At 31.3% G+C, this 17,569-nt stretch overlaps 1 protein-coding gene across 2 annotated transcripts in view; it reads right to left on the reverse strand.

The window, feature by feature from the left end:
* Positions 1–508: 508 nt before the first annotated feature.
* LOC106463112 (glycerol-3-phosphate acyltransferase 1, mitochondrial-like) overlaps positions 509–17,569 on the reverse strand; it is a 53,986-nt gene continuing 36,925 nt past the window's right edge. For both annotated transcript variants that reach the window (XM_022390531.1, XM_013923083.2), the window contains exons 9-20: positions 14,050–14,080; positions 13,458–13,563; positions 12,662–12,758; positions 11,967–12,096; positions 10,782–10,864; positions 9,252–9,365; positions 7,213–7,384; positions 6,264–6,334; positions 4,293–4,590; positions 2,943–3,085; positions 2,155–2,232; positions 509–703 (exon numbers count right to left, since the gene is read on the reverse strand). In XM_022390531.1, coding sequence (XP_022246239.1) covers positions 524–703; positions 2,155–2,232; positions 2,943–3,085; positions 4,293–4,590; positions 6,264–6,334; positions 7,213–7,384; positions 9,252–9,365; positions 10,782–10,864; positions 11,967–12,096; positions 12,662–12,758; positions 13,458–13,563; positions 14,050–14,080 — 1,503 coding nt within the window. In that variant the 3' untranslated portion in view covers positions 509–523. The remainder of the gene's footprint in view (positions 704–2,154; positions 2,233–2,942; positions 3,086–4,292; positions 4,591–6,263; positions 6,335–7,212; positions 7,385–9,251; positions 9,366–10,781; positions 10,865–11,966; positions 12,097–12,661; positions 12,759–13,457; positions 13,564–14,049; positions 14,081–17,569) is intronic.

The following is a 17,569-nucleotide window of genomic DNA, read 5'->3' on the forward strand; positions in this document are numbered from 1 at the left end:
TATTAAAAATTCTCATTTTTTGTCGACAAAAAGAGTTTACTGAAAGCTTGTCAAGTTTCATGAAAATACATTAAGTACTTTCAGAGTCGTAATATGTATACCACCATGTAACCATTGTGGTTAAGAGGTTGTGTGAGATAAATTAGCCAGTTGCAATAGGATTAATGGGTTCCCAGAGTTTAAATTAGCAAGTAAAAAACAGTTTCAGTTTGTTTTTTCATATTTGTAAATGTAATTATTATTACAAACACAAATTTAACACTTCCAAAAACTTCTCGAAAACATGACAGTTGAAAAGCTATTTCAACTAAGGGCATGTACCCCTGGTTATTTATTATTTTATTTTTATGTAGTGTGTATGGCACTTTTATAAGTAATTTTAAAGTAAGTAGCATTTACCAAAGGCTATAAAAGGTAGTTTGAAATCTTGTTACACGTACACAAATACCTAAATACACTGACTACTGCTATTCAGCCATTGTAAGAGAAATTTAAGTTACATATGAATATTGCAATAAGTATGTCATGTACAAAATAATAAAGACAAGAATATAAAATTTGCTGAATAATTTATACCTACCTGCAACTGCTGGTCCTGCACTACAACTTGCTCATCGTCACTATCCGAACTCTCGCTCCAATCCACACAAGAGGCAACTCTATTCATCCAGGATCTCTCCATACTGTCTCCCACGGTCACACTCTAAAATTCACAAATACACATATATTGGATATGGCATAATATTTCCAAACAACTGAATAAACATCCTTATACCATAATGTTCTCATAACAACCAAGTATAGTAAAGGTGTACTATAATGTTCTAACAACCAAGTATAGTAAAGGTGTACCATAACGTTCCCTAAACAACCAAGTATGGTGAAGGTGTACCATAATGTTCCCTAAACAACCAAGTATAGTAAAGGTGTACCATAATGTTCCCTAAACAACCAAGTATATTGAAGGTGTACCATAACGTTCCCTAAACAACCAAGTATATTGAAGGTGTACCATAACGTTCCCTAAACAACCAAGTATATTGAAGGTGTACCATAACGTTCCCTAAACAACCAAGTATAGTAAAGGTGTACCATAATGTTCTAACAATCAAGTATAGTAAAGGTGTACCATAACGTTCCCTAAACAACCAAGTATAGTGAAGGTGTACCATAACGTTCCCTAAACAACCAAGTATAGTAAAGGTGTACCATAACGTTCCCTAAACAACCAAGTATAGTGAAGGTGTACCATAATGTTCCCTAAACAACCAAGTATAGTAAAGGTGTACCATAATGTTCCCTAAACAACCAAGTATAGTGAAGGTGTACCATAATGTTCTCTAAACAACCAAGTATAGTGAAGGTGTACCATAATGTTCTCTAAACAACCAAGTATAGTGAAGGTGTACCATAATGTTCTCTAAACAACCAAGTATAGTAAAGGTGTACCATAATTTTCTAACAACCAAAAATACACCATATTAAAAGAACTGTCTTAAATAATCATGCATACAAGGCAGCAAGGCCTACAGAAAGCTTCTCTCAATTCTCCATACAAGGAGTGAAGTATGCAGGAAGATCCTGTCATATTTTGTCTCAATCTAAGCACCAGTTGAGAAATAATAAAATTCCAAAGTGAAGATTTTTAATTAAAGTAGTGTCAGAAAGATGTGTGTCCACACCCACATGATGCCAACAAGATAGCACACTCAAAAAAAAAGATAATTGCCATTTCCCAATACTTTTAAATGAAAAAAAAAGTGTATTTGAAAATAAAGTGCTAAAACTATCGGAGCTGACGGAGACTAATGTGCATCATATGATCGAACTACGAATTCTACCAACTTTTGCTGCACGTCTGTTAACATTTTTTGCTATTGTCATTGTTTGCCAAAAAAAAAATCACAACATGTAATTATTTATTTTTCTCTTGAGATCCATGACCCCCCCACCCCAACAACAACAACAAAAAATTTATTTTACAAATAGAATTCACAAATAAATTGGATCTATGTAGACAAGTGGAATAGTGGGAAGGTTACAGTGGTGGTGTGTGTGTGTGTGCGTGTATAAATACACACACACACAGATATTACTATCAGATATTAGGAAAAAAAGTTCAGAAAGTCAGGGAATTTTATACAAACTACTTACATTTGTTTGACACAATAGCTTACTGGTCACTAGCTGATCAATAGTCTCATTTATTGCAGTGATGAGGCTGCCACAGGGCTACAAAAATAAAACAAAACAGTTAAACAGCATTAAATGTTTTACATAATTGACATATCAACATTTAAATTTTTCATCTGATAGAAATAAATAAAAAACCAAAATAAAATGTCATACTTTCAATTTTTTGTTAAAATTAATTTACTGCCCTATATATAACTTTTTATAATTTTATGTTTAATGTGAGTGTTACTGCTTTGTAAATAGTATAGTTTTTAGTTTTTTTTAGTGACATTGTAATTTTATGTATGGCTAGTTTGCAAGTTTTTTTATGTATTTCTCCTGCTTCAATTCTTGTTCTGAATAGACTCCAACACACTACAAAAACATTACGACAGAAGCAGTATTTTTAATTTCTAGCTCTAGAATTATTTACTGAATAGATCAGCTATTATAGATCAGCTTTAGCAATATATTGTATAAATGTTTGAAAAAAATCCAAGTTTAGTAAAAATGATTTCTGGATTTAAAACTTAAATTATTGATAGAATTAATGCATTTATAACTTTATCATAAAACCTCGTTACTGAAATACTGGTCTTGATCTTAAAGAGTCAGTTTCATTAAAAGTAACTTTAGTGGACACTTTACCAGTTTGATATTAAAAAATAAATCATGCTTCTTCAAAATTAGTAGTTGTGTTAATATACAGAAGTTGGCATTTTGTCACATATTTAACAGTCTAAATTAAGGAAAAACCAGAAACTTACAGGAGTGAATATAAATTCATACTGTAAAACATCACAGAGCATTAAAGCTTTGTTGACAAGTTGCTGTCTAGACAGAAACAACTTGCTATCACAACCGCACCAGGAATCGAGATTTTTGTCCAAGATGGCAAACAAGGCATTTGCTGGCAAATATAATAAAGTTTTAGAAACGTTAAATAATTCTCAAAAAATTACAGAAAAAGGGAGAATTATTTTAATAACCTGCAAGATAAAAAATAACAGTTCAGAAACCAATCTTCATCAGTTCATTAACATATGAATTAAAGCTTTAAATATGTTTTCCTTCACTTAAGGCTTTAAAAAAATAGATTTATTTTTTCATATTCGAATATCTCTCAAGTTCCATTCATCTATTAATTTTGAAGCAAATAAACGTTTGACTAGATAACTTTTCACTAAATTTTTTATTATTTTACTTTAAAGAAATATTGCATTAGAGTAAAAAAAATATGTAAGTGTAGAAAATCCTTTACATTTTTTGTCAACCATAAAAATTTTTAAGCCGATTAGAAGTTGAGTTTGTTTTATTAATGACTGGATGTATGTGAACAGGATACATACTTTAGTTATTGGCTAAGTTGACTGTTTTGATGAACACTGATTAATATACTTTAGTACCCGATTAGAAGTTGAGTTTGTTTTATTAATGACTGGATGTACATGAACACTGATCAGTAGTTGACTGTTTTGTTATTGGCTGGATACATACTTTAGTATGTGAACACTGATTAGAAGTTGACTGTTTTGTTAATGACTGGATACATACTTTAGTATGTGAACAGGATACATACTTTAAAGCCAATAACAAAACAGTCAACTTCTAATCAGTGTTCATGTACTAAAGTATATATCCAGTCATTAATAAAACAAACTCAACTTCTTATCGGTGTTCACATACTAAAGTATGTATCCAGTCAATAACAAAACAGTCAACTTCTAATCAGTGTTCATGTACTAAAGTATGTATCTAGTCATTAACAAAACAATCTCAACTTCTTACATCTATAAAATAAACAAAAAAAACCACACCAGTTTATCAGTTGCGCTAGTGTTTGAAATGTTATTGTGAATATCACACTTAGGTATGTACAGTATCAACCCACAGGTTTTGATAAGTTCTTATTAATTTATAACAAGAACCAAAATGATAATACAACAACAGCAAGATATAATAACTTATTAAAATGTAAACACCCACATACCCTTTTCTCACTCTCATCACGAAATATGGTTATGCCGTTTCACTAATAACAAAATTTTGTTTTTAATCTTGAGATGCTTTTTTAAACTAATATGAGGAACAAGATAAGAAAATGGGAATTTACATACCAACAACACTATCTAGTAAAAACACAGACACAACAGCGTTAGCATAGTACTGAAGTTCTAGGACATGCGGAAGTCGAATTACAGGTTTGTAGAAAACAATCTTTACGTTACTGTTCTCCTTTTCTGATGACCATGCCATCTCAATTGTTTCTGTGGATACAAGATCCTTGGTCAGAAGACTAGAAGCATGGCTGATGACATGATAATAATCACCAGTGAAACCAACATCTCGCTTCCGGTTAATAATTTCAGTTCGTAACCAAGTTAAGCTCTGACACAAGTTTTGGAATGTTGCACCCTGAGAAGATGTAGAACACAGATAACTGTCAATCTAGTGCCTATTCACCCTTGAAAATTTAAGACAAGTATTTACATACCATTGTGTGTGTGTGTAAAATTAAAGCACAATTGAAATTACAACATATCTCATGTTAACAACATAACTTGAAAGTTTCTTATACTAGATATACCTGTTGAAATCAGTTTAACTGAAAGTACTATTTGATGGAATATCCTCTAATACTAGCATTACCTAAAAATCTACCTTAGTCAACAACTGAAGTGTGTAGCAAGCATGAACATCATATTTTTTAAACAAACTATACCACTTTAAATTTACAAAAATGATCAAAACACCACAAGAGTATAAATGAATCGTAACCTGTAAATGAATAAATAGATTAATTTATCAACAAGGAAGAGGAGACAAAAATCTTTTTAAATTTCATAAATTGACTGGAAAATTATTATTTTTGACTCTACTGGCTGTAAAAAAACTTTAGATGATGAAAATAAATAAATAAATTACAATCATATTTTACTCTGGTGCTGTATAAAAGAATGAATATGTTATATTAAAACTATTTTTGAGCCTCACTTCAGCAATATAGTCAATGTAGATACATGTGATTCTGCTCTTTCAACATAGTTTACACTGCAAAAGGCTGTCATGCCCAAAGCACACCACTCCTCTCTGCATGGTTTCCATAATGCATACAGTTTATTAGGAAGGCTGTTTTACAGAGCTTTTTTCAACAGTTTGATCACATAAATCCATAAGTGACTTGTCTGGTATGTCTTCATATAGTATGATATGAGTGCCTGTTTCATTTTTTTAGCTGCTTGAGGTATGCAAAGTGTGAATGGGAGGTATGACTAGAAGTCTCATCTTAGTAAACCATACTCTGTTGGCCTCATTTTCAAGTGGAGATTTTCCAAGATTATGTTGCATACTGTTGCCTGAGATATGTAGATGATTTTTGCTACTGACCATTGGCTTCATGGAACTTCAACTGTTACAAGACATTGCACCTTGCTTATCATAGGTATCTTTCTAGGTGGTCCTGGTGTCCCAAGTTGATCCATAACCCTTTGTTTTCCAATGCCAACAAGTACCAGAGATATATTTATCTTCAAATTTCTAAATCCCCAATCTGAACACATCTTTATGATAAAAGTTTATGAATATTTTGTATCAGAAATGTCTCTTACATACCTTTCCCAAACATTATTAATTTTAGGTGGTATCACACTATCTACATAATGCCAAACAATGTCAAAATGCAGATCTCATACATGCATTCTATCATGAATTTACATTACCTGCTAATAAAGACATTACATATAAACCCACATCTATTATTATATTAGTACATCTAGTCTAGAACTTAATACAAACACAGAATATCCTAAATTTTACCCCTAACATATGTTGATTCACGAATCTTTAACATATAAACTGAATTATGCTATAAATTCCCATTCTATTCATTGTTTATCCTGAAATATCAAAATTAATATAAACTACTACAACACTAAAAACAAAAATTCTCACTTGAAAGGTAAATACAGATTTGTTAGATTTTATGAATTCCACTCCAACTGTAAATGTATTTAATTTTCTATTTAAATGGAGTTAAACAGAATTATAACACTATAAGCTGAAACTGTAACCAAGGGAATGCATCTTACCTTCCGATGTTTTGTAAGGTAAAGGAAAGCCATTACATTTGTACTCATCAAAGCTGTGGTATGAGCCGCATCTAGAGATGACAAACAAAAATTATTCTATTTACTTGTTTTACTGTTTCTTACTTTTATAAGATGAATGTTAACCAATAAAGTATTAACTTGCAAAGCAATGTAAAGCATGAAAGAATGTGAAAATATATAGACATAGTAAAAATTGCTGTTAAGTAAAAAAAAGAACTATGTGGTCAACATTTTTTTAAGCCAAAGTTCAGTGGGTCACAATGTTGACCAGGTAATTCTTTTTTTTTTCCTTTTCAAATATCAATTTTCATAGAAAGTAAAATTAAAATAACCATAAAATGAAAAACAAAATTCGTAAGACTCGTTTTCACCAATCACAAAAAGAAAAATCGCTTTAGATAAAATCAGTTAAAAATGGTCCATCACAAATAAGTAAAAAACTTCATTATAAAACAAGATATACACATTTTTTGTTGAAGATTAACATTTCAGCTTTACTAAAGAAACAGATTTCATCTGTAAACTATCTGATGTAACAATTTGACTGTACCTTAAGTACCTAGCTTATAAGTTTTGAATCAACTTTCTTCCACACAGTAGATGAAATATTTGTATATCTCAAACTTTTTGGCTTAAAAACATGAGAAAAAGAAACTACTGTGGTATGGCCACACTTGTAAAGTTCTGGTTGTTAACATCTTGTGATAGTTTATATGCCTAAATATTAATTGTGACATTTCAAAGTTCTCACATTCTTTATGCACACAAATTTTCTATTTAGTTACCAAAAGATTCTTCTATTAAAAGAAAACTCATCTAGTGACAAATTTTCCACTTGAAAACAAATGGAAGCTAAATTAATAACAGAATTAAGAAAACACACATTTTTACCCCAATAAATGAGAAATAAAACTTAGATAAAACTTTCCATATACTATATGTTCAGATAAAGCTTTTATAACATGGCGAGAATCTTCTACTACAATGTCTGTTCCATACAGAGAACCACTTGTTGGGGTGGAACGAAGTGGACGAGGCACAGATATCAGAGATTGAGGAGGGACACTCATGTGGAATAGCTTTGATGAGTCAAGGAATTCCTATTCAAAAGAAACATATTAATGTTTTTACTTTCTATTATGAGAAAGAAAGCAGAAAGAACAAATGAAGACACGAGAAAACAATCAATAACAAGGTTTCTTCAACGGGCAAAGAACAGTATATTCTTTATTGGTAAGTTTACACAATACTCAGGATAAATGCTGTACATCTACGTATACATCACTAATCATCCTTGTGTATATGAAAAATAACTATCCATCCATTTGTTGATGTATAAAATACCCATCTGATATTTTACAATGATAGAACAATAATCTTTACTCTTTAAAATATTCAAATTTAGAATGGTCTGTAGCATTATTTATATTACTAATAATTATTTACAATATGAACTTACTCTAGGATCCTATTAAGAAATTTCCAAACACATTTGAGCTATTATTGAATAATTACATATTAGTTAGGTTTAGGAGACAAAAGTGTAATACTTAACTTTCTCGACCTGACAAGAAGAAATTGTAAGTTAATAATCTAATAATAATTGTGAATAACTTTAAAAAATATATATAAAGACATGTAAGGAAAACCTGATATCTTAATATCATTAAATAAGTAATTGAATTTGAGCTATTATTGAGCAATTACATATTAGTTAGGCTTAGGAGACAAAAGCGTAATACTTAACATTCTAGACCTGACAAGAAGAAATCGAAAGTTTATAATCTAATAATAATTGTGAATAACTTTAAAGAAATATATAAAGACATGTAAGGAAATCTTGATATTTTAATTTCATTAAATAAGTAATTGAAAATGACAAAAGTATTGAAACTTCTTACTTAAAAAAAAACCCGACTCCAAATAATTATTTTTATTCTTCTTCTTCAGGCATAAAGATTAATACAAGATTTCTTTGTTATTTCTATAATACCTAACCACTTATCTCTAGTTTCTTTTAATACTGTGAATCACATCTACTAATTTAAAGGTTTTGAACTATTTGAAGCTCTGGCCAAATTTTTAACTATCTTAAATTGCATATATCTATAGATTTTTCAGTTTATCTAACCTCACAATATGCCTCATCCTGAAAAGAAGCACATATTTCAGAGAATTATGTAGAACAGCTGACAAACAATACCTGTTTTCATCCTAACAGTTTCTTCACACAAAGAAACAACTAAAAATTTTCATCAAATCTATTTCTTTCAGCAGTCAACTTAAAAAAGCCACAACTATTCAATTTAATCATAACTGAATTTACATAAATGTAAGCAATCATGTTACAGTTGTAATCAAAACTAAGCCTATACATATCTTAAAATAAGGCTTCCTCTGTGCTTGCTTATTGTTAAGTGCAGAGATACACAATGGACTATCTGTGCTGTGCCAACTGTGAGTATTGAAACCCAATTTTTAGCATTACAAGCCCTTGGACTTTCTACTGAGCCACCAGGGTGTGTAGGTGGGGGTGGAACTACTCTGCATTAACACCTTGCACATTTTTTATACCCAAGTAATTTTTTACTGTTATCTCTCTGTTTGCTCAACATGAATCGTATACAAATAGATGAATTACAAACTATCTGTATATTTATTGTAAGACAACAGTATTAGGCTAATTGCATGTTTATTAGATTTTCCAAATAGGTGTTAAATAATATTTCAATTACATCATGTTCACCATATGAAAATATGATTATTACAGTCATGTTTTGCCATTAAAATGAATACTAATTTTTAAAGATGTAAACAGAGATTTTTTATGATTCAAAATGTGACTAAAAATAACTTAATAAGTATATCAGCAGTACTATAATAATGAAAAATGTATGTACAAGTTGATTAAAAGATCAAATATCCATTGTAATGTAGAAAAGAACTAATAAAATATGGGATACTCACTCTGAGAGAGAAGGGCTGACAAAAGTCAACACGAACAGAACCAAAATTAGAATGCAGAACTCGCCACACTGCTCTGACAGCATGCTTGAAATTTTCCATCACCTTGGGCTTACCCTAAAAATTATTTTAGGGATATAATTTAAATTCTGGTTTTAATTTACTAGTCTTACACTTTAAACCAGTTTTTGGTAAATATATTTTAGGTAAACCACATACCACAACTTAGATTATATTTTCATCACTTGAAAATCCAAACAGCTACTGGTAAACAGAACTGGAGATTAACTCAATTAATTGATATAAACAATTACCTATGATTAATCTCATGAAAATGACCAACCAGTGTTCCTGATTATTTAACCTATCTAATAATCAAAATTAACATTAAATCACTCAATGTTGTGAAAAACATCAACTAATCATATTAATATTTCTGATTATCATCATTTTTGATCATTCTAACTATCCAGTAACCTAAATATTTCCATTATGACTTTTCAATAATATTTTTGATTAATTCAAAGTTGTTCATCTTAATTGGTTAGTGTCATAACTCGTGAAAACAATCAACTAATCAAAAATAGGGTTTTGATTATTCCCAATATTTAAGCAATTGAAATATTGTAATTATATTTGTTTGTTGTTAAACACAAAGCTACACAACGGGCTGTCTGAACTCAGCCAACCACAGATATCAAATTCCAGTTTTTAGTATTACAAGTTTTTTTTTCCACAAATTTCATGTGAAAATAATTAATTAGTTGAATATAATCAAATTAATGAGCCCAATGATTAACTGATTGGCCAGCTCTACTGGTAAATGTATCCCAGATATGTCATGTACCACAACACTGTTCAGCTCTACCGGTAAATGTATCTCAGATATGTCATGTACCACAACACGGCTCAGCTCTACTGGTACATGTATCTCAGATATGTCATGTACCACAACACTGTTCGGCTCTACTGGTAAATGTATCTCAGATATGTCATGTACCACAACACTGTTCGGCTCTACTGGTAAATGTATCTCAGATATGTCATGTACCACAACACGGCTCAGCTCTACTGGTAAATGTGTTTCAGATATGTCATGTACCTCAACACGGCTCAGCTCTACTGGTAAATGTGTTTCAGATATACCATGTATCATGATACATTGGGGCCCTGATATAATGTGGGTCTGTGTTGAATCCCAAATTTTCATTTAAATTTATCCTTTCAGGATGTACTTCAAAATCGTTTATCTGTTTATGAGGCTATTTTAATCAGTTTATATGTATTTTAGCATTATTCTGGCTATTGACTGGGCACTTTTGAAAGGACCTTGCTATAATGCAGTCTCATGATATGGACCATGTGGACCTCGTTACAGTGGGACCAGGATGTATTTTCATCACATGAAGAACTACACTTTATAGACATACACTTCAAACTTTTTCAGTGAAAAATTATTAAAAAAAAACAAACAATTATTCAAGGTGTTAAAAAACACTTCCCAATTATTTATGGAGTTAAAAAACAACTTACCAATTGTTCTAACACAAAGTTTCCATCCACTATCTTCTCATAGCTTATTGCAACAGGCACGACATAAGCATCTTCTACAATACCTGCCAGGAGAACAAATACTAAGTACATTAGTTACTTCGCATCATTTTGTTCCATAAAGAACTTACCAAAGTGTACAAACACTTTACTTATTCTCATATTAGCTATAAAAACAAGATTTCAAGGTATGGAAAATTAAGACAACAAAAGCAGGTGCTCAGATATACATCTTGAAAACTGACTTGTTTGGATAAAAACACAACATTCAAAAGACATTATAAATTAATCACTGCTAAATCTGTATGAGTAAGACATTTTTAAAAATATGGATATTCAAACAATATAAACCTGTACGTGCAGAAAACAATCAAAAGACACGGGGTTAATATCTGTTACAGAAAAAGTCATTTTATGTTGCAGCTGGTTTTTATTTCACACTCGCATAATCTGTCCATTATGAATTAAAAAAAAAAAGTCACTTTCTAGATGGCCTTTCATTCAATTACATAGGTAAAGATGGACTGAAAGGCCCAACGATTACAATAAAAACAGGGCAGGAAGTTTTTGTTATATTTCATTTATCCTTATGAACTTTGGGGATACCACCTCCCTCCTCTGCAGTCATTATTTACTGTATGTGACACTTCTGCTATTTTTCTCACATTGCAGCAAATGACAGTTAGATCACTTTTATTTAAAAGTCTTTGTACTAAATAAATACAAGTAGCATTTCATATAGACTTTGAATACATAGTCTTCCTGGACAGTGACGTGTGCTGACCTGAAGTTGGATACAATTCCACATACCTCATATTTGAACCCCACAGTGGACAAATAAAAGAAACGTGAAAAAGAGAAGAATCTGAAATATTTTCTTACAAATATTTGGCCTAATGATTTTTAGTGCTTTATCATCTTTCAGTATTCAACACCAAACGATATACTATAAGCCAATCTATACTAAATTCAACACCAAACGATATACTATAAGCCTATCTATGCTAAATCCATTGGACCTATTATAAGTTCAAATACATAAAATGTTTCTTACAACATATGAATATAAAATCTGTTGTGATAGTTTTATTTAGCATAGAGAAATCAAAACATTTCAAAGAGCAGGCAATCATTCAAAACCCCACTAAAAATGTATTATAAAACTACCTTCAACGACAGAATTCACAACTACAGACAACAGACCACCTTTGGGCAAACAGGCTTTTCCAGTTCTAGTCCTCCCTCCTTCAACAAAGAATTCTAGACTGTGACCTTCTCGCATACTTTCTGACATATACTAACGAAGAATATATAAAAAATAAAAATGTTACTGGTTTTTCACTGATCACAAGATATTAATAGAATGTTACTGGTTTTTACTGATTACAAGATATTAAGTAAAAACCAGTAACATTCTACCAATCACAAGATATTGGTAGAATATTACTGGTTTTTACTGATCAAAAGATATTAGTAGAATGTTACTGGTTTTCACTGATCACAAGATATTGATAGAATATTACTGGTTTTTACTGATCACAAGATATTAGTAGAATGATGTCAAAAGATGATTCAATAACAATGATCTAGTTAAACAATTTCAACTTTTATATACAATTTTCTGGAAATATTTATCAAATTTTGAGTGACTGGAAACCATAAATTAACATTCACATGCTAAAAGATTTTGCTATAACTTTTTAGTATTTTTTTTCATAAATATTCTACAACAATTAATTTTGTGACTTTTAAAAAATTAATATTTCTCACAAAAATTTTCTTTTGAAATACTTTAACATACCAAATTCAAAATTCTACAGAAAAAAATATCCCATCATAGAAACAAAAGGCACAGGACTCACCGACTGAAGAACAGCACGATAGACTTTGTCCTTCTTTCCCTTTTGAGGGTCTAGTTTCCTCTTAATAAAGAAGGCCCCAAGTCCTCTCATTAGCATCCTATGAAATGTTTTTTTTATTTCAGTTAACAGGAAAACTTTTTTTTTTTTTTTTTTTTTATGAGAAATTTCTTTTTAATCAGACAAAAATACAACACTTCTCTTCTGCCTGTAGAATGTTCTTTTAATCTAAATTTTGCACTAAAGCTTGAAAATGAAATAAGGATTTACTGTTTATAGTTATTAGTGACTGAAATCTATCGATACCAATTTTGTTAAGACTAATAATAATAAAAAAAGTAAATATTTCTGACTGTATGAAATTTAGCATTCAGTTTAATTATTCCATTAACTTTGAGTATTCTAAACACAACTAATTATGTACAACACACCAAATTAATTAGTAATATGACCAATAACACTATTACGTCACAGCATCATAGGTGAAACAGATGTTATATCCAGGACATTCGCTTACATAGAGGCAACCTGAACTATGCATATTTGAATTATTTTCCTAGCATAACAAAGTTAAAGTACACAAAAATTACACCCTTTCACTTAACTATCTTAAAGCCCTTCATCTTGTTGTGCATGCCTTCATATATAAATCTCTATAATTATCTCGAAGTAAAATCTCACCATCATTATTACACTCTGGAGTATTAAATCACAACAAATTTATGTTATATGAAAATACTTGTGACAAACTCACTCTGTAAGAACTTTCATTTGACAACCAATAATTATGGAAATTTACCCAAAAAATGTAATAAGAAGGTTGTCACCAGCAGCAACCAGAGGAGCTCTCAAGTCATTCATGTAGAGAATGAAGGTGACAAGTATGTAGTCCAGATGACTCCGATGTAGTGGAAGATATATCAGATTACAGAATAAAGTACCTGGTAAGAACATCATTTACAAAGAATGAAAGCAGCATGTATGAAGTCCAGATGACTCTGATGTAGTGGAAGATATATCAGAGGTACTTTATTCTGTAATGTAAGAACATCATTTACAAAGAATGAAGGTAATATGTATGTAGTTCAGATGACTCCAATGTAGTGGAAGATATATCAGAGGTACTTTATTCTGTAATGTTAGAACATCATTTACAGAGAATGAAAGCAACATGTATGTAGTCCAGACGACTCCAATGTAGTGGAAGATATATCATAGGCACTTTATTCTGTAATGTAAGAACATCATTTACAAAGAATGAAAGTAACATGTATGTAGTTCTGATGACTCCAATGTAGTGGAAGATATATCAGAGGTACTTTATTCTGTAATGTAAGAACATCATTTACAAAGAATGAAAGTAACATGTATGTAGTTCTGATGACTCCAATGTAGTGGAAGATATATCAGAGGTACTTTATTCTGTAATGTAGGAACATCATTTACAAAGAATGAAAGCAACATGTATGTAGTCCAGACGACTCCAATGTAGTGGAAGATATATCATAGGCACTTTATTCTGTAATGTAAGAACATCATTTACAAAGAATGAAAGTAACATGTATGTAGTTCTGATGACTCTGATTTATTGGAAGATAATAACTGCCATGAAAGTTGGAAATGACACTAAATTAAAAATAATCATTTTTTGTTGATAAAAAATGACTTTCTGGGTTATTAGGATGTGTAAAAATTCCCATGTCACTCTAGAACAATGCATTTAAAGTCAAAACCCATTTTGATCTCTCATACCATATGGGTTGAAAACATTATTTGCTAACGAGTCCATTGATACAAGAAGAATAGCACTTTATCTTCTCAATACAAAATATTTTCCAGACACAAAGATATTGACAAATTTTCTAATATTTCTCAATGTTTAGAAAAACATGTTAAACAGATACACAGTAATACAAAAGTTGGTACTTTCCATAAACTCCTTTCAAATTCATGTACATCTCTTATTCAGTGGGCCTGACAGATAAAGAAATGATTGATCGAAGTCACAAAATGAAACACTTGAAATTTTATGTTTTTATAATTAAAATGAATGTGAAACATGTAATTACCTATGAAATACTGAAGGTCCTTGTTTGTTAAGGTCGAATTCATGCTGTCAACAAAACATGTGACTAAAAATTTTCAAATGTCCTTTACACATTGCAGAACATAAATTTCTTACCCATGATTCTCCACTCTCCTTTGAGACTTATTGCATAAGCACTAGGAAATCTTATGTAAGCTCCATCTTCCCACAATCATTTATTGAAAGTTACAGAAAATTAGTTGTGGGGAAGTGGTTACGGAAGATATTTCAGAAGTAAGTACCTATTTGAAATTCATATTAATTCTACAGATAAAAAAAATCCCATCAGGTGACTTACCTCTGAAATATGAAAGTTGTATTACCCACATTATAAAGAAGGGGGAAGCCAATAAACATGAAAATAAATAACTACAATGTACAGTGCAAGAAGATAATATTCTAAAGTACAAGACATACGTCACAAAGCAGAGTTGAAGTAAAATCCAGAACCTGAAAATAATTTGCAGGAGTGTTCCTGTAGAGCCATCAAGGACACACAAGTGATAGCATAAATAGACAACAGGAATACTATGTCCTACTCTTGCAGCAAAAGGTTCTCAAGGAGCTTTCCAGACAAATATTATGAAGGGACACATTTGAGAGACAGTAGCTCCCTTTCATTCATATCGAAAATAGCCAGTGAGTCATACAACTGGTCAAGTTAATGGACACTGAAGATAAAACAAAGAAAGACCCAAGCATTCCCTAAGAATGGAGTCAACAATGTGAGGGCGGGGGCAATGGGAACATCAAAACGTATACAAATAAATCAATAAGATGATCCACATCCTGGTTGGAGTTGAGAAATCTAGTGATAACAGTTGTCTTGTTTGCATTATCTCTAATGCCACACAGACATGCACGTGGAGGTGAGAAGAGTATCCGCCGAGGCATCATCAGCCACCAGATGGCACCCTGTGTCCATTTACTAATGGCAACACCCTCACATGGAGCTCCAGCATAGAGAGTGGAATTTTGTCTTGGACAAATGCAAAGATATGTGTGACATGCGAGAGTCTTGCCCAATTGAATAAATTAATGTCTTACAGAAGGAAAGACCATAATAATGTTTATAATATATACACACACAACCTTTGAAATCCCTAAATTTGTGAAGAAATGTTGGGTGATATAGAAATGCATGGGTTGCCAAGGACAAATGCAGAGGTTAAAGAGAACATGTGAGAGTCCTTACTGCATGAATCAATATAAATACACATTACATAAGAAGAGAATACACTGAAGTATTTTATCTCTTTTGCTTTGCATTGTTTGTTTTGAAATCAAAATTATTCTCAACTGAAGACACCATAGAAATGGTTAAAAATGTGTTTGGAGCAGGATAACAAAATTCACAAGAGAGGAATACCACCTAGGCTGGAGAATAACAATAGGTAGCAAACTGAACCATGAAGCTAATGATGCAGTAAAGTAATGCTGGTAAAATAACAAAAAATTAAGCAGATTTGTCTCCATGTTGGCCTGTAAAATATTCCCAAAGGGTAAAGAGACTAAGAGGCCAAAGTAATAGCCAAATAGCAAATGGGACAAGAAACAAAACCTAGCAACTGCTTAAAACAATTTGTTAATGCAAATGGAAAAAAAGATTTGTGGAATGAAAATTGTCGTAAGGTACAAACGGCTGATGTTTTATTTCCTTGAAAAGAATCCATTCCTCAAAAATAGGAATAGGAACAAACAGCCGTGTTGGAGAAATACCAAAAAACCAAATTATACTGTCATCAACTTTAAAACGTGGACCAATGAGATTGGTATAATGTCATGGAAAAACATCTGTAAAAATATAAAATTCAAGTTATCAGGAAGAGAAGCTAACTTCACTAACAAAGGATTACATAGCAATCAACCATGAAGCTGCAAGTAAAGAACATCAGTGTGGAAGATTTACCAAAACAATTAATGGAATAGGATCCCTCTGAGATAGATGAGCACCCTATCGCTGGAAGAAGCATTGGTGAAATATACAGATCTAGAAGAGGTAGAAGAAAAAGGAAAAACTGCAACAGCAAACTCATGAATGAGCCACTAATAAGGGGCAAGATCCCACTGATGGTATCTTAAGTAAATATGATCCATGGGAAATGCCATGTAAAGAAGAAGCCATTGCTCCCAAATAAAAGAGGATGTTTTCTGAAAAAAACTAAAACCAGTCTCCAATATATTTTGCTTTTGGCAACAGATGAGAATGAAAAAAACCCAAGGAAACATGAAGTACAACACTGACCTCTCATTGTTTTTGAAAATGTTTGAAATTGATAGATTCAAAATCAATTGGAAACTGGAAGACAAATAGAAGATTAAAATAAATCAACTGGAAACTGGAAGACACACAGAAGATTAAAATGAAGAATCTGATGAATGAAGTAGAATCCATAGACAAACAAATTTATATGAAGGTCAGCTAATTACAAGACATGTACCTTGCAACACAGTTCAATGAGTAAAAGAGTCAAAGGAAAACAGGAGCCAAATGGGTAAAGGAAACAGCAATGAGACCAATAAATAATATTAAAAAAATGTCAAATAGATTAGTGACCTGATTAAAATAATGGTGAAGAAAAACTATACTCCAAAACAAGATGAGACACAGTATGCAGGAAAAAAAAAGGTTACGAGTCACAGTAAAAAATAATGTGGAAGACTCCACCCCCCCAAAAAAAAGAATAACCAGACTGAATGACAGAAATATTAGAAGAAAAAGTAGATGAGGAATATGAGGTACATGAAAAATAGTTTAGAAAAATATTCACAACCCCAATATCATGAGGTGAGAAAAATAAGATTCATTTATTGAAATCATCTCT

This window comes from Limulus polyphemus, unplaced genomic scaffold (genome assembly GCF_000517525.1).
Source record: "Limulus polyphemus unplaced genomic scaffold, Limulus_polyphemus-2.1.2 Scaffold1327, whole genome shotgun sequence".
Taxonomy (NCBI): Eukaryota; Metazoa; Arthropoda; class Merostomata; order Xiphosura; family Limulidae; genus Limulus; species Limulus polyphemus.